General features: G+C 45.2%; 2 protein-coding genes across 4 annotated transcripts; both read left to right on the top strand.

Moving 5' to 3' along the window:
• The first annotated feature begins 432 nt into the window (after window positions 1-432).
• LOC115392052 (uncharacterized protein C3orf20 homolog) lies at window positions 433-10,311 on the top strand. 2 transcript variants are annotated; one of them, XM_030096552.1, is made up of 17 exons: window positions 433-558; window positions 1,462-1,550; window positions 1,651-2,120; window positions 3,138-3,194; window positions 3,268-3,367; window positions 3,541-3,747; window positions 3,831-3,980; window positions 4,552-4,672; window positions 5,617-5,935; window positions 6,621-6,708; window positions 6,904-7,117; window positions 7,319-7,396; window positions 7,497-7,854; window positions 8,051-8,167; window positions 9,131-9,264; window positions 9,498-9,608; window positions 10,023-10,311. In XM_030096552.1, the coding sequence occupies exons 9-17, from the start codon at window positions 5,777-5,779 to the stop codon at window positions 10,057-10,059; spliced, it is 1,296 nt and encodes a 431-aa protein (XP_029952412.1). In that variant the 5' UTR covers window positions 433-558; window positions 1,462-1,550; window positions 1,651-2,120; window positions 3,138-3,194; window positions 3,268-3,367; window positions 3,541-3,747; window positions 3,831-3,980; window positions 4,552-4,672; window positions 5,617-5,776; the 3' UTR covers window positions 10,060-10,311. The 2 variants fall into 2 exon arrangements, with proteins under 2 accessions (XP_029952412.1, XP_029952413.1); XM_030096553.1 differs by lacking the exons at window positions 433-558; window positions 1,462-1,550; window positions 1,651-2,120; ... (4 more) ...; window positions 4,552-4,672; window positions 6,621-6,708 and having other exon boundaries at window positions 5,799-5,935.
• Window positions 10,312-11,164: 853 nt separating this feature from the next.
• LOC115392481 (FYVE, RhoGEF and PH domain-containing protein 6-like) lies at window positions 11,165-23,410 on the top strand. Of its 2 annotated transcripts, none has more exons than XM_030097109.1 (21): window positions 11,165-11,357; window positions 12,325-14,335; window positions 15,533-15,674; window positions 15,865-15,932; window positions 16,685-16,715; window positions 18,824-18,975; window positions 19,298-19,454; window positions 19,566-19,653; window positions 20,130-20,180; window positions 20,276-20,334; window positions 20,419-20,490; window positions 20,625-20,693; window positions 20,791-20,874; window positions 20,972-21,051; window positions 21,210-21,312; window positions 21,393-21,539; window positions 21,720-21,825; window positions 21,902-21,996; window positions 22,077-22,205; window positions 22,294-22,433; window positions 22,525-23,410. In XM_030097109.1, the coding sequence occupies exons 1-21, from the start codon at window positions 11,345-11,347 to the stop codon at window positions 22,559-22,561; spliced, it is 3,834 nt and encodes a 1,277-aa protein (XP_029952969.1). In that variant the 5' UTR covers window positions 11,165-11,344; the 3' UTR covers window positions 22,562-23,410. The 2 variants fall into 2 exon arrangements, with proteins under 2 accessions (XP_029952969.1, XP_029952968.1); XM_030097108.1 differs by having other exon boundaries at window positions 15,530-15,674; window positions 22,525-23,409.
• Window positions 23,411-23,647: the final 237 nt, after the last annotated feature.

The following is a 23,647-nucleotide window of genomic DNA, read 5'->3' as shown; positions in this document are numbered from 1 at the left end:
GTGCGTGCCCTTTAGAAGCCGCACAGTGTGTGGACTCATCACTTTCCCTCATCATCCATCCGCCGTGGCGGAGTTTCGGGTTACCTGCAGGCAGAGCGCACCTGACTGCGGCTCCAGCCCCTCAGCCTGCCGCCTTCACCTTTTCCTCTCCTTAAGTGTCCACACTGCCGACACCTTATCTGCTGCTGTGAGTAATGTTTTGTTGTTTGTATTGCAGCAGATAGTCTGTCGGGAGTGGATCGTTAGTGGTGCGTAACGCGAGTATTTGGCCTCGAACATGTAACCAAGCAGCGAGACGCACGACTGGATAGAGAGAGAGAGAGAGAGAGAGAGAGAGAGAGAGAGAGAGAGAGAGAGAGAGAGAGAGAGAGACATCCGCACAAGTGGAGAGAGGATCTGAAGTTCCCCGCATTAGGATGTGTTGCTATTTTCTGCAAAGGCATATAATCTGTTGTTCCTGAGTGTTGGGTCACTCTCTGTAACGCAGAAATTGGCGCAATGACTTCTTCTGGCGTGCGCACGGAGCTCAGGAGTGGCCCATTGTATTTCTTTGACCAGGTAAGTTGTGAATTTATTTTGCTGACTGTTAAAAAAAAAAATCACATCGACACATTTTTGTAGGCAAAAGTTCATTTGCCAAGAGAAACTACTGTACAAGATGATATAGAGTCCTTATCAATATGGTGAAACAACAAAAACACAACATCACAGCCACACTTTCTCCAACAAGACCCGTCAATGACACCTTACTGAAATGTACAAGCTTTTCATCCCAAGGAGAATTACTGTAGCCAAAAGACATGTATGGCACTTTAAATCAATAATAAATAACAACAAATAAACGTTGCTTTCTCAGAGTTCTTTAAACTGAAACACTGCTAAAATGTGGGTTGTTGTTATGTTTGGATTCTTATTTTGAATTAGATTTCATGACTGATATAAGGATGAGAGTATTTTTTTATGAATGAGATCATTTCTAAATGGCTGTAATCAGAGAGCTTTATTAATGATGACTGTCCATCTCAACAGGCGGAAGCTGCTGATAAAGATCTAATGTTGACAGGTTGATTACACAATCAGGCCAAGCTATGAAAGCTATAGGTTTGCTTATTTTATCCACATGGAAAGGATTGATAAGGTTTGACAAAATCCACAATAACGTCATCAGTATGCAATAAAAGCAACCAGTGAATTGTGAGATGAAAGCGTCAGATTAAGACTCATCATCAAATGTCATGTGTCAGCTGTGATACATTACAAACGCAAACAGTGACAGGTGTAAGTGTGAGTATGTAGCCGTGGTTCTCAAAGTGTGCAGCAATTCAAATGAAAAGCTTTACGCTCTTCATTAGGCACAATGTGCCTTAAGAATGAGAGGCGACATTTGGAGAAAATGAATCAGGTACATGTCATAAAACTGACAATGAAGGACAAAAACAACATTTATTCACCTCTTTGCAGCCTGCAAGACAAGTGAAATGGACAAGAAGCAATATTTTGCTGTTTAATGTTTTGAAAAGAAAGCCACAGTTGGAAGACACATTTCAAAGGTAATGGGTGCATTATTGGTGGTTTTATCTCTGACACACCTCTGATCTGATCTGATCTGATCTGATCTGATCTGATCTGTATTTGCTTTTCCCCTCAAAGCAGTCAGGAAGAGGATGTAAAACAGGGTGAAAGTGAAGATCTCTCGGTCGAAGGTAAACCCCGTCCCTCATCTGCCGTCGGCGAAACCCTGAACCCTCAAGGCCCTGATCTGCTGGACACGTACAAACAAGCAGCCCCTCAGATATTAAACCAGTTGGCTCATTTACTTTCACAACATGACTGGCCTGAGACGAGGTGCATCCCGCGCGGGATGGTAAATATCTTGAGTTACTCCTGGCATGAGCTGACTGCAGGGGCAGGACTCGCACACGGTCTGGAACCGGTCGAGAACCCAGTCCAGCTTAAAGCCTCCCGGAAGTCGGACCGAACGTGGTGTCAGGAGGACCCTGCAGGAGCCGGGGAGGAAGCCAGAGAGGGGAGCTCCTGTGCTGAGGGAAATGTTTCCTCACAAAGAAGAACACTGGAACCAAGCCAACGCGTGAAAAAGAGAAAAAAGAAATTCATTAGAGGTAATTGGATTATATTTTCATGGAAAACCAACAATACTGCGAAAAAATACCATTAAATATCATCTAGTTTAAGAAATCCTTAACTGAAATCCTTCTGCCATCTCAGGCCGGAGAGGGGGGCGATGTTGACTGAGGCTCTTCAGTGTTTTTAACTCCTTAGCACTTTCTAATCTATCGTTTTTAATCATTTTTACTTATTTTAATCCTGGAATGCATTTTAAGTGTGAATGTGAGCACAGACTGCCTTTTAAATTTCCCTTTGGGATCAGTAAAGTATCTATCTATCTATCTATCTATCTATCTATCTATCTATCTATCTATCTATCTATCTATCTATCTAGTATTAAGGTTCAGAGGACGGCTTTTGCTGCAATAAATGTAAAAGTTGTGAGAGGAGAACTTCTGGTGATTGGTTTTCTATTTCTATCTCTCTTTTTGGTTTTCTTAATAAGTAGAATGCTTCTGTTTTTTTTTAACTGAAATCAATATCTCTGTTGATTAAAACTGACAGACCTAGTGACTTACTGGACCATTTCAACTCATCTACCAGTGGGTTATTGTCAAGTAAGAACATTCAGGAAGGCCCTCAGTTGTCTCCATTTCTAGTTGTCATCTGCTCTACAGTTATCAGAACAGCATTATCTGTCTGTTAATACCGAAAGGATTAAAACCATTCCACAGAATAACAGCAACCCCAAAAATATATCAAATTGTTGCAAGTAAAATCAATAACAGTTAAATTGATGATGGTCAAAACCCATCAGGCCGTCTGTCATGTCTGAACTCGAGGGCAGCTTTACTTGTGAGCTGGTGGAAGTGAGCGGATCCATTTACTAGATCGTACAAGGCGATGAGGTGCAGCGGCGCTCGTGTCTGTTATCGGGTCACAGGCATATTGAGTTGCATTGTTCGGTTCACCGCTAGAGACGTTATTTGCCACCAGCACTGTCCTCAATGATTTGAGCCCAGATTCCTATAAGGACTGCATTTTTTTTTTATATTATTTCTCCTCTGCAGCTCCCAGCTCTACTCCGGCACGTTTCTCCTTGTCGTCCAGCGTCTGTCAGGGTTCGGGTAAGACTTGAAGCCAGTGACTCTCTCTGCGCTGCCGCCTCTGCCGCCTCAGCTGGATGTGATTTGTGTCCAGGCTGGATCATTCGGCCACAGCAGCCGTTCTGTGATGAGCCTCAGAGGATGAGTGTGTGCCAGTCGGTGGTGGAGCGACTGCAGGCGGCGAGGAGTCCCGGGTGCGTCATTAACCTCTAGATCCCCGCTGGGTGTCTCTTCAGGAGAGGTGGCAGACTGAAATATCAGTGCATGGATCGACATTACATTGTGTACAAATCTTTCAGGTTTTCTCTCTAATGCAGCCCTGAAAAATGTATGTAAAAATGTAATAAAAGACATTGTCTTGAAACAGGAAGCTGCAAACAGCTGAGCAGGACCGGAACACACCGCTCATCCTTCGTCACTATGGCGACTCGAAGGCCAAACTGAAGGAGCGGCGCAGGGAGGCCCGGCCGGCCACGCCAGTCAACGGGATGCCGCAGATACCGGAGGTGAAGCAGCTGAGTCCAGGCCTGCAGAAGCTGCACTACAGGACCGGCAACGGCTCCTCCTTCATTTAGTATCCTCCTCTCATCAAAAGCAGCGCGGGGGCAGCCAGCCTGTTGACCTATTGACCCGTTGACCTTTGACCTGCCCTGTCAGCTACCCGTCCGGCTGCGTGGCGGTGTGCCAGAGCCGCTCGGGTCTGCCCCGTGGGGGCTTCTACACCAACGTGTTCACCGACGGCCAGCGTCCCGGCGTCCTGGCCTCAGTCACAGCGTCTGGACACGGATCCGTTTCTCACCCTCTCAGGTCAGTTCCTCGTCTCAAAGCAGCCGAATCCTGCTGAACGGGACGATTATTCATCAGTTCATGCTGTGACTTGACTTTATAGTGTGCTGCTCCAGTCCTAATCGTGTCTGTAGTAACCATGAAATAAAAACAAAGCAAAAGAAAACATTTCAAACTTCACAAAAATGTATTAATTATTCACAAAAAATACGTTAATTACTTAGGGACTTTATACTAAACCCATCTGTGGAAGCATAACGGTGGAGGAGGAGTGTTTCACTCTGTGGCTCACAACAAATTTATTGCACATGGAGGTAGTTCTGGAAACAGTTCTGTCCTTGTTCAGGCAAACTCCAACCTTAAATCCGTCACAGTGCGGGCTTCAGGTTTCCAATACTGGTCAGTCTAATTGCAGACATCAGGATTTTCTCCGGCAAAAAAGTCACACTGGCTGTGAAAAGGCCTCAAAAACTCCTTCTATCAAATATTGTACACTTGACATTATTGGCTCAGTGAAAGGTGTTGAAATGTATCATTTATTTATGTAAGGTCTTCGATTATTCTCTTAACTCTTCCTCATCTGTGTTTTCAGCTCTGCCATAGCAGCAGTGTGGAGTCCAGACGGTGGATTCATGTTTGATCTCTGTGGAAATGTAACAAAGGAGTGGAGCTGGCAGACGAATCGCGCGCCGAAAGACAAGATTGTTGTACAGGTGAATTTTTCCAGATACATAGACAGACTGACTCTTTACTTTCATTATATTCATACAGATAAAGTTAACAGCGCTTTCTAGCCAGTGAAACATTCACACAGTAAATGAGAAATATAACATTATGCCAAACTATGAGATGAGATTTAAGATACAGTGACCAGACTTCAAAAATAAACCTAAACTGGTTCATTCGACTCTCCTATAACTAAACGGTTTGTGATGTTGTGTGAAGAAACGACAGAATAATCCTCACAGGCACAGGTAGAACATGCATCCACTCAGGCAAGAGTACGAACCACTGCTCCACTGCGCTGCTCCTCAAACAAACACTTGCTGAATACTTTTTATATATACAGTACTTATAATAAATTGGGTGTTTCTCAACATCGCTGTACGAAAAAGTTCTTACAGCCTTTGATGTGAATCTCAGCAAGTCTTCTGTAAGTTCAGGATCTTTTTTTTTTTACTGCATAATAAAAAAGTCCCATTTGACATTTGATGCATTTTGCTGAGTGTCTGGAAACTTCTGCCCTCATCCTCCTGCCCCTGTTCCTCATCAGTAAAAGTCATAATGTGGTAACATTTGACAGCTGCACTGTGCGCAACATGACAGAAGTGGAAGAAAAGTGTTTCTGCTTCAGTCATCTTGATTCCTCTCAGAAGCCCAGAGCTGTCTGAACAGTGCTGTTGTGGATTTAGTGTCCTGGGTTTGAGTCTGGGTTTGTGGTTTGTCCTGCCGTCATGGACTCCAGTGCTTCAACAACCTTCAGCAGATACAACAGTAGAGAAGACCCAACTTTAAGCAGCTGATCGTCATTTTATTTCTGAATTATTTGTAATTTTGACAATCAACTCATGTAAAACATACCTGATATTGCTATCAAAATGAAGCTGATATTTAAGTTTGGCACCATCCTCTTATATTCCCTCTGTTGTTTTCATAGTTGACAGATGGGATCTCTGTGAAGCTGCTCAGCGGCGTGTCTGCCATGCTCACCTTCAGATGTGACGGGGAGTCAGTTCAGCTTCCTCTCCACTTCCTGTCCGCCTCCAGCCAGCCAAAGGAAGCGGTGTGTGAACAAACGAATAGCTTTATGAACAGTTATGATATCAGTTTTCGGTATCGCCTTTAAATTCCTCCAGTCTTGTTTACAGAGAGAGGAGAGGTCATCCTCTGGTGCCGGTCCAGATCCGGTACTGTTGAAGAAAAAACGGCGTCCCTCTGGAGCAGCAGAGACCACATGGAGCCCGTCACTGACATCTGTAAGACTGTCTGGAAATACACCTGAATGCCACAGTTTCATAATTAAAACCAATATATGTATGTGCAAATGGTGCATTAGCAACAATAATAAACAATTTGATTTTTAATGCACTTTTATTTTTAAGTCATCTCGAAGTGCCCGAACATTGACATTAGCTTCTGAGTCCTGAACTCTTGGTAGATGCCTTAAAGGTACAACATGTAAGTTTTAAAGTTTTACCATGTTTGAACACTCTGTGGCAGCACTGAGCTTGAGTTCTTGTTGAATTAATTGTTCTCCAGGCCCAAATATGTTGGATGCTGAACACGTCAGCAGACACAGATGGAGTCCTCAGTCTTTCTTCTGCATTCATTATTAATTTGGTCCGTTCTGAGAAGGCTTGCAGCTGCGTAGCAAATGAAGTAGTACCACTGATGACTGCGGGGCAGTGTGTGCAGTGAAAGGAACAAAGAAGATACAGAATTTTAAACACAACAGAAAAAATGCTGCAAATGTGGACACAAGTAAATCCATGACTTCAGGACAAAGAAGCTTCTAACGACTCGTGTGTTTAATATTAAAACTCATGAAACAAATTATCCCACAAGACCAAATTTATATACTTATAAGTGACACAAATACTTATTTTAGCAGTTTGGAATAGATTGGTTGTCAAAGATGTTTCACACGATGCTGTGTGGCAGGCGCCTGTGCAGCGGGAGCTGAGGAGGCTGCAGCAGAGAGTGCGGCGCATCCTGGACGACTGGCTGGACTGTTACCGCCTGGCCGTTGGTATCAGCTCACTCTGCGAACGCGGCCTCTGATGCGTAGCGTTTATGGACTAGTTCGGTGAAGCAAAAAACTTGCAGTATCGCCCCATCTTGCAAACTCAACATTATTGAATAGTTCCATGAGGATCCTGTTCACGGTCACCCGTGTCACTTGGTGTCTGTGTGCATTTGGGATTGACCTCCTCCTCTCCTTCAGGTATCAGGTGTCCTGACGTGGAGCGGATGCCAGATGCCCCACGGAGGACCAGGCTGAGGAGGGAGGTACGGTCGGCCGCTCTGCCCTCGCTGAACCCGCCCGAGCGGGTAGACGGCGGACCATTTCTGCCTGGAAAGGACGGGGATGAGTTTCAGCAGAGACACCTGTCAGCACCTGCGGGAAGACGTCCAGAACTCTCCGTGAAGCTGCCGAGGTGACGCTCGCTGACATTTACAGGGAGGATCAGAATATTAAACACCTGTAGGTGGATTTATGTCAAAAGAAATCAGTTTAGAAAACATCCAGGATTTCTTTTGTGGCTCCAGCAGGAATGTAATGTTGAAAACAGTTGCAACTATTTAAATTCCTACTTTATTTCCCCTGTTGAGAGGTCTTAACTTGTTTCATCTTGCAGGACTCTCAACATCAGAGCCAAGAGGGAAGGCCGTGCCTCACTGCTCGGGCCTCTTCAGATCCACTCCACCAAACTGCAGTGAGACAGCTTCGCCTTACCAGCAGGCAGAAGTGTCAACAGGTTGATTCTCCTGGATTTTGAAACCTTATTTTACAACCAGTGCGTCTCTACCCCCCAGGGCCGTGAAGCTCCCAGCCAGTCCAGAGCCGCAGGACCGCGTTCCCACCCGGGGTCCAGCGTTGGCGCCGGCCGTGCGCTCCGTCCCCGTCACGGCGTGCCCCTCTCTGCTGAGGGCAGCGTTCCGGGGGGAGCGCAGGACAAGCAGGTGCCGCTGCAGCGCCGCGATCATGCCGTCGGTGACGGACCTGGAGTACGACGCCTTCGTCTCGGGCCAGCCGCCACACAGTCAACAGATGCTGGTGGTGTGTGTGACTGCGCCGCGCCGGCCCGACGACGTGCACGCCGTGCCGAGCCGGGACCCCCTGGAGGAGCTTTACAGGAGGAGGAACCGACACAGAACCAGGCCGTGTTCTCAGGTGTGACTGGGAGTCTCACTCAGTCCATTCATTCATATCCGGATGGTCCACGTGCGCAGTGCACGAATTATTGAATACATTTAACAAATATTTATGCACAGTGCATAGCACTGCAGTGTTATATATCCAAGTGACACTGCCATCAGGAGCTGTGAATATATTAAAACCTTAATAATACATCATTGTTCTCGTCCAGTGCCAGATGGATTCCTTCCGCCTGCTGCGGTACGAGACGTGGACAGGGCAGCCCTGCTGCGAGGCGGAGAACGTCCTGCTGCAGCAGCGGCACAACGCCGCTCCCGGCATGATCCTGGTCAGTGAAACCACTGCAGACTCGCCTCAGACGCTGCCTGCTCTGCACCGTGTGTCTCTGTTCGATGCCCACTGGATGGCAGCAGCACCGCTTGCTGGGAGGGATGTGTGTGAAGAGTTCTACCTTTCAGAGCCCCAAACCTCCATTATGAAGTTGCTGTCAAAAAATGAAGGATTAAGCTTTTTAATTATAAAGTAAGGGGGGGGGGGTCTAATTTGTAGCCCAAAGTCATGACAGCTGCTCCACTGATTTTTGAGGGTGACGTAAAAATCCATTCATCAGCCCATAAATCAAAGAGAAATGACTGAACTCATGTGACATGACAGGGTACGGAGATAGTTCAGACCAAAAGGTCTTAATCAGACAGAGCTGGAGCAATTGACCGGGTGCTGCATGGACACACACACACGCACACACACACACACACACACGCACAAAAGACGCATTTTATCACAGGGGCTTCATGTACCCCAATTTCATCTTGAGTAGGCCGAACAGGTACAATAGTACCACAATAACCATTAATTCAGTTTTTCTTGCTGTGGTGCTGCTGACTATGCATGATGAAAATGTCAATATGGAAAGTTGCTACAGTTTCTGCTGTGAAATACAGCGAAATGTCACAAAAATCTTCTCCTATATTGCATTGCGCGTGTTTTTATGGACTCACCCTGACTGCATGGCTTTGAGGCTAGTTTGCTCGAACACTGAGGTATCAGTCATGGCAGCTCTAGTCTAGTGTTGTGTCCACTACTCTTGAGGAATTTGCTGCTTTTGGCCCACAGTCCTTGATCTAAATCATCTTCTAGTTACTGACATACTGTGAAAAGATTGAATCAACAAAGTTGCGTAAAAAAAAAAAAAAACATGAAACAGCTTTTGCATGATGGGAACATCTGCGTGACCGTCGTTGTTTTTCCTCCATTTCCACACACAATGTGATTTTTCTTGTTACTGCAACAGATGTACATCAGAGGGAAGCTGCTGTTTGTGGGTTACACAACCAGCTGCTCAGCCCGAGATCTGAAGAAGCAGATCTGCAAAACCAGAGGGAACTACAGGTCAGGCCAGAGTCTCCCTTCAGACTACAAGTTCAGGTAAAATAAATTATCATCCTCTCTGATTCCATTCAATAGAGGTTCAAATGTGAAAAAATGACATTATTCTTTAAAAACGGAACATAGGATGCCATCCACTGAAGGTTTCCTTCCCTCAAAAACAATCATGATCAATCTTTTGGTTTTCTTCTTCACTCTTAGACCTAGATAGGTTGTTTTAATTCACATTTCTGCTTGAATTGTTCTCATCGTCTTCTGTCTTCATTGTGCAGCGATGGCCTGAATTCCCCGGAAACCAAAGAATTGCACAACTTGTCAACGCTGACAAGAGGAGATGAGATCAGTGTGACAGCTTCAGAAGACAAGGAAACGATGGCTGAAAAGTTTGTCACATGATCACTAATTCAAGCTCAATCCCTCCTCATTCTTTTTTCTTGAGTAATCTGAGTTATTCTCTCAGTTCACGTTGGCTCAGCTCCTGAATGAGATTATTTCCTTAAGAAGCAGCCCAAATCTCAGAATCATTAGTTAATTGTCTGCAGTCTGTAAAATGACCACAAACACAAGGCCGTCTGGCTCAAAGTAATGCGTCATGGGCCTTTATGACTTGTTGATCATTCCGATGACCGCAAGGGAAATGATTCAATAATGTGTCATAATGTAATCCATCACGATCTGTGAATGACTGCATTGAATGCTGAGTTTGTACATTTTCTTCCAGTAAACTAGAAAAAAAACAATCACAGTGACATTTGAGAATGTGACTTGTAATTGTTTGATTTCTTCATCCTGAACAGGAAGAGTAAACATGCCCCGGATGCGTCGCTCCGCTGACAGCGAGGCGCTCCCTCACCTGCCTCTCCTCACGCTGTTGTTGTCGCGCACCGACTGTGATGCGGTGAAACAATTAGTGAAACGCCTCTCCAGTGCATCTCCTGCGGTTTACTGCTCAGATTAACCTGCTATCAAGCGGCAAGAGCCTCATTTGCTTGCCTCCAGGTTGGCGCCGCCGAGACGTCGACACTCCAACTTTGATGCAGTTTCACTTTGAGCTCTTTATTTCAGGAGGAAGGTAACAGTTCCTAGATGCATCACAGACCCGCCATCAGACTGCTGATGTTCCACTGTTAAATGGGTGATTTTCTTTCAATAAATATCAGCTTGTTGGATTCAAACATCAAACCCAGCATCAGTTTCTTTCATTTCTGTTTTTTAGCTCTTAATTCAGTTTTTTTTTTTTGACAGCCTTTATGTTCAAGATGTGCAAACAAAATAATGAAATGACAGAAGAAGCAAGTGTTAGATGAGATATATTGTGAAAAGGAGAAATATATCTCCTTTTCACAAAGGAGATATACACAGAACCACAGTTATGTGTATATCTTAAGCTACAGCGTGGTTCTGTAGCTCCAGAAATTCATCCTAATCTTGGTATGGCTGATTTAAAAACCTTGATAGCCATGTTGGATATTTTTTGCTGGTAAGATATGTTTTGCGTGTACACTGACCTTTAGTTTGGTGCAAGGAGGACAGAAATGAGCTATTTTAATATAAATTCTGCAGACAAGTGAGGAAAGCTGCCAGAGGAATGATTTTTGAGTTTTACTTCCCCCTGATGAAAATACGACCTATGAAGATGTTCTGCCTTCCTCCTCATATCTGCGGCCTCTTACTCATACCGCGAGGTTAATATTAGACACGATGACATGAGTGGAAATGTGTGTGTGAGTGTGTGTGAGCACCACTCTGGAAAATGTCCTGCACTGAGATGAGCAACCAGAGAAGAAATGTGCTGAAGAAGTGTGCATATGTGCGTGTGTACGTGTGTGTGTGTGTGTGCGTGTGTGTGTGCGCTGAGGCCCTCTAGTGGAGTGTGTGCAGACAGGAGGAGGAAGCTGCTGTTTGGCTCAGATCTCAGTCAGTCAGTCGGTCAGCAGCAGCAGCAGCAGCCGGTGCGGCTCCTCGACTCCTTGTTTGCTGCAGGATCGCAAAAGTGTCAAAAGAAGAAGCATGTGGATCTCTGACAGGTGACTGGATCCGGGTCGATGGCGTGAAAAAGCTTCCGTTTGTTCGCGCTGCGGTGATTTAAAAGAGGAGAAAGCTGACGCGAAGTGAAGCGATGATGAACTCAGGTGAGACACCGACTTGTTCCTGGTTGTTGACTTTTCAGGTTCACTCATTTCCACTTGATTTCACATAATCTCAGAGTTTCTGATGTTTTTTGACATTCAAACTTTTATCTTTTACTCTATAGATTCATGAAATCAATAAATTAATTTTTTGCATAGTTTCTTATATTCCTGATTGTCATATAAATGCAAATAAAAAAGCAGAAACGGATAAAACACCTGAAAAAATGTTAAAAAAAAAAACATTGCTTGTTTGTTATTGATTGAATTGGATTACTTTTTGAGTACTACACCGTCCGCCTCTCCAAACTGTGCCTTGCTCAACAGTAAAATATGTGAAAAACAAAATCCCTTCATGTCAGCACGTTTGCATTTTACTGTTTTGTGCCCCACTGACAATTTTTAGGATGCAAGTTCAGCCAGATTTAACCGTGCGTGACTCAGATCACCCCCTCCTCCTCCATCTACCTCCCACCCTTCACCTCCCATCTGCCTCCCTCTCCTCCTCTTCCTCCTCTGCCTGTTGACTGGGACCATTAGTGGGATTACAGCGCTGTGGCTGGACCGCCTAACTAAAGCCTTGTGATATTCGAACCCCCCGGAGAGGTGGTTTACTACTTTACAGCAGTTTTACATTAAGCTCCCACCAGTTTGGGATCAGTGCTGCAAAGCAGATTGAAGTGAGTGAGTGAACCTCCATTTGGGCTCCATCCACCTCCAGATTCATGAAATATCCATTCATCCTCCCATCTCCTAATCCATGTTCATCCAAGTTAGGATTGAGCCGAAGTTGATCCCGTCTGACTGGAAGCAAGGCTGGTTACACCAATGAACGTCCGTATCAGAGCAAAATAATGACACAAATGAGAAAGAATTACCAGACATGCAGATATCTACGTTCTTCCTCTTTAATTGACATCAGTTTTTAGAATTTCTGACTCTACTGTTTATTTTCTTTTTTTCTTCCCAGGCACACCGAAGCCACCGCTGGCTCCAAAGCCAAAGCTGACCCAGCACCAGAGGGCGGGGTTATCTCCCAAAATCCCCAGAAGGGATGGAACCCCGCTCCTGTCTCCCGGCTCACCGAGGAGGGCCAAGCCGGTGCTCGCCCCCAAACCCTGCCTCTCCAAACTCAGCACTGCTGTGGAATCCAAGCCACGGATACCAAAGAGCCCGCACCAGATATCTGTTCCGGACCCCCCTCGGACTGTGGGGCTTCTTAATTCCCAAAATGGATTACAGCAAGAGAACAAAAAGCCGGACTGGGATTATGTTATTCCGATTTGCCTTTGCAGCCAAGAAAACTGCATGTGCATCCGGACCTCACCGGCAAATGCTAAACATTTGGAGAAAGACTTGAAACCAGTGCACAATGGCAAAGCTAAAGAAAATGAAAATGGTCTCCAGGCATCTCGAGGCATTTTTGATAACCACAAAGACCAAACCGACAGTAAAACACACCAAGTAAAGAACACTTCCTCCTCCAGTACCCTCCTCGCTCTTCAAGCAGACAGAACTCTCCACACAGTCGCTGGTCGTTTTTGTCCTGGTGTGACTGTCGAGCTGTCGTCTCCTCACAGAACATGGAGCGACGAGGCAAACGGTAACACATTACCTCAGAGTGTAACAGGGCGAGGACCAGAGGAAGATGCTCTTGGCTCAGAGCAGACCGGTGTGCCTCAACCCAGACTGGTCCCAGCGGCCCCTAGGAAGCCCGTCCCCGTCCCTGTACCTCGCAAGCCCAGGCCGGCTGCCTTGGCCCGTCAGGAAAAGGTGGAGAGGGAGGAGATCGTCAGCCTGGAAGGGATGAAGACCAGCGTCACAGAGGTGAAGGTGTCATCGGAGGGGAAGTGCAGCTCTGTCAGTGTACCTGCTAATGAGAGCGAGCCCAACATTTGTCTGTCTGCAAGGAAAGCGTATGTCCCGCCAGCGCCTCCGCCCAGGAAGAAGCCGCTGCTGTCCAAACCTGAGACGGCAGCAGCCCCCGCTCCTCAGACCCCCCCGAAGGACGTGATGGAGGAGGATCTGGGCTGGGACAGCAGCGGCAGCTTCGGAATGGAGGTCTCCGTGGATGAGGAGGACGTGCCCAACAAGGAAACAGACGATCGGAGGGCGACCGACGGCCACCTCGCACACCGCCCCGCGTCCAGCGGCTCACTCGCCGAGCATCCTGCCATCGCTGCAGCCGCAGCAGAGGAGGGGAAGGCTAAAGTAGTCCCAAAGAAGCCTCAGAGAAACAGCAGCCCGATGGCATTGTTTCAGAAGAGAGAGTCGCATGAAGAGGACGATGTGGGGGAAACCGGAGTTTATGAGGAGCATCTGGTCCGTCCTTCACATGATGGTGTTCTGCAGAAGAGAGTATTGAGGGAGCTGCCTTTACCTCCAAAGGAGAAACCAAGCAAAAACCTCTTATCGGGAGGAATTGTCAAGCCTTCCCGGTCCAGCCTGAACAAGCAGAAAGCCAGATCGTTCTCGGCCGCTGATCTCATTGTCTCTGAAGGACAGAGGAGGAACTCTTTCCGGAAGCTTCTCGACTTGAAGCTCTCTGTACCCAAAATGTTACCCAAGCTCATGGCCAAAGGGAGCCAGAGCCCAGACTCCTCCGTGACTGATAACGGACACACCGTCTTCAAGGACCAAGACGACGGTCAAAAGTACCCTGAGAGTTTCAGGCCTTCACGCAAACTATCCTGTCCACTGATTGGAGTGGAGCAGAGTGTGGATGGAGACGAGTTTCCTCTTGGTGTGGAACAAACGGGTTACTACGAGAACGTCCCGTACTACGAGGAGATACCAGACTATGTCAATGAGCATATTTACGAGGCAACATCGCCGTCTCAGGCCTCCTCTTTGCAGCCCGGGACCGGGCAGAACCCACTGTACAGTGATGAAGGCATTTATGAGGAGCAGGAGCCGTACATCTCTCTGGTGAAACCTACAGACGACCACGAGCGTCAGACACAAACAGACAACGACAAAAGGTGAACCTCTTTCCGATATGTTCAGGAGTGCCTCATGCTTCAACTATTCGTCTGCAAAATATGTTCATGACTAAGTGTTGAGCAGATTTCGGAGCATGTAAAGCGCTTCATTGTTTTTTTTTTTTGTTTTCGTTTTGATTGGCTGAACCAGTCCGTCGAGTTGTGGAGGCACGTGTGTTTGCACGGTGCTGATGAAGTGTGACTAGATGATTTAGACGAGACATAATGGGTTCAAAAAATATGTGTAGAAGAAAACACTGGACAACCTTTGGCCTAGAAACGAGGTGTTGTTTCTTTAAGTATGCAGATACACCTGTGCTTTGTGTGAATATGTGAGTTGGCTCAGCAGTGTTGTGAATAGTCTTGGTTGTAATGCTCCCACTATGTGAAGAATGTATACGTTGGATCATTATTGACCAGCGAGCAGAAGTCAGCTGGACAAATAGGATTACAGTTTGTGTAACTGTACATTCTGCCTCTGCAGAGATTATCCTGACCCCGGTCTTTAGTCTAAACTGTGTAACGATCACATGCTAAAACACGCAGTGTAGGAGATATTACAAACACAGTGTGACCCACAAGCTGTAGCTTACTGGCGCTGCTCTCCAGCCTCGGCCGATTTCTGCGTCTTCAGTGTGTTTTCAGGGAGGTGCTGCAGTTTCAGATGCAGCGTTCCCTCAGGGAATTGTGGCATTTTAAACACTTGGTACATCTTTGGCACGGCTTCCTTTCAGCTTCTCGCACACAGTAATTTTAGAGCTGCAAGGTTAGATTAACAGAATGTGCAATAATTACTGGCTTGTGGCCGGTTTGGAGGCCTGTTGCTTCTGCTGGGCTTGGCAGCGTTCAGCCGTTCTGTACAGTGACCCAAAATAGGGTTTGGCTCATGTGGCGCTGCTGATGATTATCATTTGTTTTGTTTTATTTTCTGCATTTCCTGTGCTCTCATTTGATCATACCAGGAGAACTTGAAATTCTCCTGCACTGTTTCGTTTAAAAATGCATTTTCGTTCAGCTCATGTTCTGAGAAGTGTTATAAATTTAAACCTCCTCTTCCCCATCTGCTATAAATAGTGTCCACAGTCATGTGCTGCATGCGTATTGAACAACGTCATGCTGCAACTTCTTAATTGCGTATGTGGTGTTTTTACACGGTGGCATCATGCCGACGCTTCCCTCCGGCCCGTCTTACAGAAGTTCTGTCGCTGAGGAGGCGGCTGTTGTGAACGAGGCCCATTCGGATGACGACATCGCGGCCGACAGCTCAGACGAAGAGGACGAGGATGACAGCAGCTCGCTCTCGAGCAAAGGCGACCCCGAGCAGCCAGGAGAGAGCTCGGTGAGCGAGGGGAACTCTGTCACAATACTTCCTGAAATCAACCTGCAGAGTTTGTTCCTCACAGGAGTTTAGAGATTTCATGCAACTTTTTTTTTTTTTTTAATCATTAACGTGTTTCAGGTAAAGGAAATCCTGCCTGAACACTTGATGCAGCGTGAATCTCAAAGTCTGCTTTCCTGTCTTTGTTTAGAAGCAGAGTGACAAGAAGAAAAGCAAAATACACCACATCGCCACAGAGATCATGAGCTCGGAGAGTGTGTAAGCGTCCTAATTACTTTTTACTCCGTCACAGCAGAGGTTCTCTCTTCTCAGGAAAACTGAAGGCCACATTTAGTTGTCTCGCTTCGATCTGTTTCCAGTGTTTGTGTGTATCCTCCCCTGGTAGCATTAAGATACCAATAAAATTAATTTTCTCACTTATTGCCAGTACAGTGGTGGGTCTGGGTTAAATGAGCCCTTTAAAGTTATTTCTCTTTAGTAATTCATTAATCTGGGATTCTGCTAAATTACTTTTATTGCAGGGGGATGATAATAGTGTTATTCCCTTCTTCATTATTAACTAAGACTAATAAATTGTACAAAGAAATCTTAAAACAATGCATTTTAATATCTTCTAAAAGTGGAGTTTCCAACTCTGTATTGATAGTGAAACTCAGTTTATTCACTCACAACACATACTTTGCTCCATTCATGTTTAGTTCTTTTTTTTTTTTAGCAGGACTTCTGCTATTTTCTTGCAAAGAACAATAACTATTGTCAGCCAGCGTTTTTCATGAAGAAGTCAGATATATCTGTATGAAAAGACAAACATGTTTGTTTTAAAGCTTATTCTGTTATTTCAAGGTGGTTTTGTTACAAATTAATATCTTGCGGAAATTTCTTTTCAATGTTTAAAGCACAACAGCACTAATTTGTGCTTCTTGTTTCTTTTGTAGTGTGGCTTTCAGTTTTTTTTTTAGCAACACATATGACTTCAATCCTTTTACTCAGTTTTGTTGTTGTTTTTCCAGGTTTGTTGATGCCCTCAAGCTGCTTCATGTTGTAAGTGCTCATATTTGTCATAGTTGTGTGCTTCGTATCATACCGAGCTCGCTGTTTTCTGGTGTTCCTCTGGTTCCCCTGGTCCACTGTCTGAACCCACATTCTTCATATGTTTTGGATTATATGGAGTCATCGGGGCACGCCCCACGCAGGATAACTCCCCTCAGCTCGGCTCACATTCTTCTTAGTTTTCCACAGATTTCAGTGGTAATCGGCACGGTGGAAACAAAACTGCATTTAGTGATTATCTCTTGGTTGTGAATGTGAGCGTCTGTCTGTTTGGTTCGTGATGGACTGGTTTTCCGTTCAGGGTGTCTCCCTGATGGATGATGGGTATTTGGACTGTTGACAGAACTATTTTACCTTTTCCTACACGTTTTTACGTTGGAGTTGTAACATATTGTTTTTATTTTGAGCCTTGCTTGGAAGTTATATTTAAGCAAAACAGAACATTGATAGATGGACCTTCATGAAACGGAAGACGTGCTGGTTGGTTCCTTTGAATAGATTCATCTGATCTTGATTCACACAATGTTGTTTTTTTTACTCAGCACTGTAGTCACGTACACAGATACAGGACTTTGGAAATCACACAGGCTCACAGCTGTTTCTCTCAGATGCTATTGGCTGCTGTGGTTCCTCATGTGTGAGCAGTGTCAATCTGCTGCTATTGACTGTAACACTCGCCTCTCCTCAGCGCTGCTCTTTGTGCCCTTATCTCTCTTAACCCCGTTCCGAGAAACCATAAAGACATTTTTATGGATGTGGACATCTTAAGATTAACAGTTTCACTTAGATATGAAAAAAAAGGCTGATATCTTTCAGAACTGCCTCTGTAAGATCTGCAACTTGTACTGGAATAAATAGACAGGAACTGTATGAGAAGACAGAGTGTTAATATGTCTCCTGAAACTCAGAGCGGCCGGCTGCGGCGGCCTGGCCGGGTCCTGACGATGCCCAAGGACAGGATAGCCACAGCTGCCATGAGATGAACCCCGAGTGAAAGCAGGAAAAGAGGCGGGCCAAAGCCCACCTGCTGGAGGACTGTGGTGAAAGAGAGGAAGAGATAAGTCTGTCATGAGGCCAAGCGCAGGGCTGGGTGGAGGACTGTTATTGCAGCATGAAGAGGTTGGGAATGTAACTGTTGCTCTAAAGAAGTTTTGATTGCTTTTTAATGTTTCATAATTCATGAAAACAGTGTGCTGACAGTCTGTACAAAGGCTAAGTTTCGGTTTTGTCTTCATATGCATTATAAAGCATAGAGTCTGGCCCCGTGAGCAGATGTTTAGAGAGGAAAGGTCGTGAAAAGGGGCCGAATAGGACTGAGTCATGAGGGATGACTCCTCACTGCAGAGCGAGGACGGGAAGTGCTGATAGTCTCTGTGGGCCGCAGGAGGAAGGGAGTCCAGTAATGAAAAACAGTCGCATCAAGTTCAGCGCAACGTTAAAGGGAATTTAGATTCTTCCATTTCCATATTTTTAGATATCTCTCATTGTTTACATTTGCTGTACCTTGAAAATCCAGGAAGTCGCAGCTTTGATGTTAATCTCTGAACCAGATTTCTGAAATGAAAACAAGGAAATCAGACGATCCCAATAACCACAGCCTTTTCTTGTCAGAGCTGCTTGTGACAATCATGTCCGCTTTGTAAGCTTTTCTTATCTTGTGATGTGTCCACATTAAACAAACAAAAAACAAACAAAAAAACCAGAAAGCACATCTTCCAGTGTCAGCTGTTGAGGTAAAAGATCACATATGTGAGCGACGGGAGCGCTCTGTCAGTAAGCAGTTTTATTCGCCATGTGTCCCCGTAAACACCAGAGAAACTCCACATCATCAGAAAAGCAGAAACTGTGAAACGAAGGCCTCAGGCTGTCCTCCTTTCTCACTCACTTTTCCTAAATTTCCTGCTCTTCTCTCTCTCTCTCTCTCTCTCCTTTCCCTTTATTGTTTCAAGGAAATATAAGACATTTTCTTGGGAGTCAGCAAATCCCTTTTTTAACTTTTGTAAAAATGTCGAGCTGATTGGATCTCTGCTGTCAGAACCATGTTATATGAGCTTTTCTTTTTGTGTGTATTGAACATCTAAGTTTGATCTGACCGCCAGGACTTTCGGGATTCTGTGTCGCAAGCGTCTCGTCAGAGCGGGAAGCCCGTGATCGAGGAGCGCCACCTCAACCAGATCCTCTACTACCTCCCCCAGCTCTACGAACTCAACCAAGACCTGCTCAGAGAGCTGAAGCAGAGAGTGGCCACATGGTGCGATCCAGCTAGGCTAACTCTGTCCTGTCACGTGCGCTCATAAACCACACCACGCTGGGCCTACTGACCATGATTAACTTTTTCAGTTGGCTTTGAAAGTCCTTTAATAAACTAATAAAGATTTATCTTATCTTATTCTAATAATAAACTCAACCGTCCAATTAAGCTTGGAAATTTTCTAAGTAGGTTGAGCAGTGTTATAGATGTAATTTACAGATAGCTGTTAGATGTCCAAATGCTTCTGAACACCTTAAAAAAAAAAAAAAAAGCTGTAATGAGGGGATGTCGTTGAACACATTTTGTTATATCTTGCACACAGGGATGAGCATGCCCGGCTGGCTGATGTCTTCCTGAAGAAAGGGCCCTATCTGAAGATGTACTCCACTTACATCCGGGAGTATGACAAGAATGTGGCTCTGCTGGAAGAGCAGACCAAGAGGAGTCCGGCGTTCGGCGCTGTAGTACGAACCTTTGAGGTATTCCGGTCTGCTCGACCTGTTTGAGGAGTGGTGTTTTTATCAGGCTGATGAGACATGTGAGTTTGTTCCTCAAAACTGGGTCAGCAGCGGGTGTCATGTGCTGTTTAGGCGAGTCCACGCTGTGCCAGCCTGGCTCTGAAGCATTACCTGCTGAAGCCTGTGCAGAGGATCCCTCAGTATCAGCTGCTGCTCACAGGTACAGCTGCTCCCAACTTTTCTTTATTTTGTCCTCTGCTTGTCAAAGCTGTCTTGTCACTGATTCAGGTTGTGATGCAGCTTCTGCAGGATCATGCTGCCCTCTGGTGTCCACAACAAAACAAAACTTTTTTTTTTCCTCTCTCCCTCCAATCCCCCATATAATAAGATTTTTGAAGTCAGATTTGGTGACATAACATGAGCTTTAACATGAGCGAGCTTAGTGCTTCATGAGTCTGATGGATCAGTCAAACCCTCGGAGCCGAAATGTGAAGAATGTCCCTCACGTCACTCTTGTATAATTGAATTATATAAGCACCTGGAAGCCTGTTTATCTGGGATTTTATTTCTAAATCATCACAGGAATTTACTACACAAGGTCCAGCTCCTGAGTCGTGTTCTTCTGTTACTTTCCATGTGTTTGGTTTCGGTATAAAGCCTCAATGTGCATGTGTTTGTGTGTGTGTTTATTTTCAGATTATCTTAAAAACCTGTCTGAAGACTCATGTGACTACAAGGACACTCAAGGTAAACCTACATACCCGACTGTTTGTTTGATGTGCCAGCAGATTTTAAATGTTTCTTTCGGTTTGTGTGACGAATACGTGTTTTTCCACCATCAGCTGCTCTCGCCATAGTGAAAGAGGTGGCCAATCATGCCAATGACATTATGAAACAAGGGGTGAGAGCAAAATAAGCACTTTCAGAAAGGCGAAAATGTTCTTTTCACATGTTCCTGACAGTTTGATTTTTTCTTTTTTTGCAGGATAACTTCCAGAAGCTCATTCAGGTGCAGTGTCGTCTGAACGGCCATCATGAGATTGTCCAACCTGGACGGGTACAACTTTCAATGCTTTATATAACTTCATAAGTTTATTTGATAATCTTAGAGTCCTTTTTAATAAACTTTTTTAAACATAAATATCCACATGAATAAATATTCTTTTCTTTTAATTTCTGCTCATTTTGCAGATCTTCCTCAAAGAGGGGATCCTGAAGAAGCTGGCCAGGAAGGTCATGCAGCCCAGAATGTTTTTCTTGGTAAAATACAAACTCAAACCTTCCTCTGAAGTGTTGCTCTCGCACCATCAGTCATGACATGCCCTCGCTCACCTTCATATCTTTTTTATTTATGCAGTTTAACGACACGCTGCTGTACACCACCCCCGTTCAGTCGGGCCAGTTCAAGCTCAACAACATGCTGTCGCTGGCCGGGATGAAGGTGAGATGGACCTCCTGCTTTCCCCCCGGTGCCGCTGCCGTTTTCACATTTCCTCCAGAAAGGCTGGATCGACTGCTCACTGTGGAAATAATTACAGGTTAGCAAACCAAGTCAGGAGGCCTATCAGAACGAGCTGAACATTGAAAGCGTGGAGCGCTCCTTCATCCTATCCGCGAGGTAACCGTCAGAAACAAAAGAGCTGTTTGAATCTAATGATAGGATTTTTTTTTTCTTAAGATGATGATGACTGGTTTTTATAGCAGAGTTGTTCCATGTGTTGCATAGAGCTGTGAATGCTGAATTATGCAGTTAAACACGTCTTCCTTGCGCTGTAGCTCGGCTGCAGAGCGAGATGAATGGCTGGAGGCGATCTCTACAGCGATCGGCGAATACACCAAGAAGAAAATCAGCTTTATATCCGGAAAACCTCTTCATGAGGTAAGGTTTCCTGTGTTACACTGCATCGGCCTTCATTATGGTGAGACTTCTTTTCAAGCGTGCTTTTCACCCGAATCCAGGGAGGACTCGGGGACGGGGGTGACGGCTCTCCTTTGGGATCCAAAGCCCCCATATGGATCCCCGACCCGCGGACCACCATGTGCATGATCTGCACCTGCGAGTTCACCTTGACGTGGAGGAGACATCACTGCCGCGCATGTGGAAAGGTGAGGGACGGAAAGTGCGCAAACGGATTCTCTGTGGTAAATAAATGTGTTGTTAAACTCACTGATTGCAAAAATGCAGGTCAGAATATTCAAAAGTTTAGTTTACGCCTTGTACACAGCCCCACATTGCACTGCCTCTTGAAAGTCTGGATTTTTCTTTGTGCCTTGCTGCATTCCCAGGTGGTGTGCCAGGCGTGCTCCTCCAACAAACACTGCCTGGAGTACCTGAAGAAGCAGCCGGCCCGAGTGTGCGACCAGTGTTTCGCTGCTCTGCAGCAGCAGAGGAGTAAGTCTTGCCTCCGTTCACCTTCCTCCCGCTTCCTCCTCTCGCATCTAAATGTCTGCTCGTCTGCGTCGGCCAGGTGAGAGCCCGTCGTCTGCCGCCTTGTCTCCCGGAAGCAAAGCGACGTTTGCTTTCCCGCGCAGGCAGAAGAAGATTCCCGCAGCCCTGAAAGAGGTGCATGAAGCTTTGCTCTGGAATGTGCTGCTGTTTATTTGAACCAGATTGCTCATCGGTTGGGGTTTTCCCACTTCCAGGTGTCTGCAAACACGTACGATTCCTCCATGAGTGGCTACCTGCAGAGGTCAAAGGGCACCAAGAGGCAGGGAAAGAGGCTGTGGTTTGTCATCAAAGATAAAGTCCTCTACACGTATGCTGCCAGTGAGGTGAGCCCCAGCACGTGTGAGACTGCTGATTCCCAGCAGATCAGAAGGATTCATCTCGCGTCCCGTTCCTCGCTGTCTCTTCTCGCAGGACGTGGCGGCGTTGGAGAGTCAGCCGCTGCTGGGCTTCATGCTGAAGTTCGATCCTTCACAGAAGCTGCAATTCAAGCTTTACCACAAAAACACACTTTACTACATTTTTAAAGCTGACGACATGCAGACGGCCCAGAGGTGCAGTAGAACGACACTCTTGTTTCCTGCTGCGACAACTTCATGAATAATTCTAATAATGTGTTCTGGTTTTTTTTCCTGTTTCTAACAGATGGATCGACTCTTTCAAAGAAGCCACGGTGCTCTAATGTGTCGACAGCGGGGGGGTCAGAGGTCACAGGTCTTCACCCGGCTTAATGTTTTACCTCGGCGCTCTCTGGATGCTGCAGACACCACCATAGTGTTGAACACCTACCAAATTTAACATTTTTATGTTTCTATCAGATTTAGTGTAGCTTTAGAGCACTCCTGTGGAGTCAGGATTTATTAATGTTGTTGTTTGTCACTGATTTTATTTCCTTCCCGTCGGGATGCGTGTAGATTTGTCCCAGATTTTATTCCACAGTTATCTGTAACAGCTATCATTAGCCGGCTGAAGCACAGATTTTATCGGATTGTCGAAGCATAGATTTGTCAATGAAAGACAATCGTCCGGAGATTTTACATGTTTACTGTTCATCAATAGTTTTCACATCTGAACAAGTCATGACGTTGTCTATTGTCGGGGAGTGTTTTTTTTTTTTTCCTTCTTTTATACACATGTAAGGAGTTGTCAATAGCACACATGCACACTTTTTATCAAACTTTCACCTGGCGTTATGAGGAGTTTTTGTAACTTCCGTGACGGTCGGTGTCTTGGCGTCACATCCACTGTATGTTAAAACGTAATGACGTGTTTTCTACCTGACTCGCTTCACAGGCTGTACATATATCCACACACGGAAGTGGAATTAAGTATTCTTGTAAATAAAATGTAATCAAATTGTCATAAACCTGATTTTTACTGCCTAACTTGTAAGTCTCTGTATTTTATTTTTTAACAAAGTTCATTAATACTGATGTTACCCTTTTGTGGGTGTTCTTTTTTTTTTTTTTTTTTTTTTATTACTCATGTTGCTGTTCTTTAAATTAAACTTTAAACCCTGAAGCAAACTCATAAATTTGAATTAAAGATACAATAACATTGTATCTTTATTTAGTTCTCTGGGATATGTTAAGGATGAAAGATTCAACAATGCAGAATGTTACAGTGAAAGTTATTAACATTAAATACTTGATTTAGGAAAAAAAAACCCTCAAAGAAATGTTTTTACAGCTGCATCATGACCGCTACTTTCCCTTAGAACTTATCCAAAAATGTTTGAACAAGTCCAGTTTTTCCGTATTCAATTTTA

Source organism: Salarias fasciatus, chromosome 7 (genome assembly GCF_902148845.1).
Source record: "Salarias fasciatus chromosome 7, fSalaFa1.1, whole genome shotgun sequence".
Taxonomy (NCBI): domain Eukaryota; kingdom Metazoa; phylum Chordata; class Actinopteri; order Blenniiformes; family Blenniidae; genus Salarias; species Salarias fasciatus.
The sequence above is the reverse complement of the archived record's forward strand: the minus strand, read 5'-3'. Positions and strand labels throughout refer to the sequence as shown.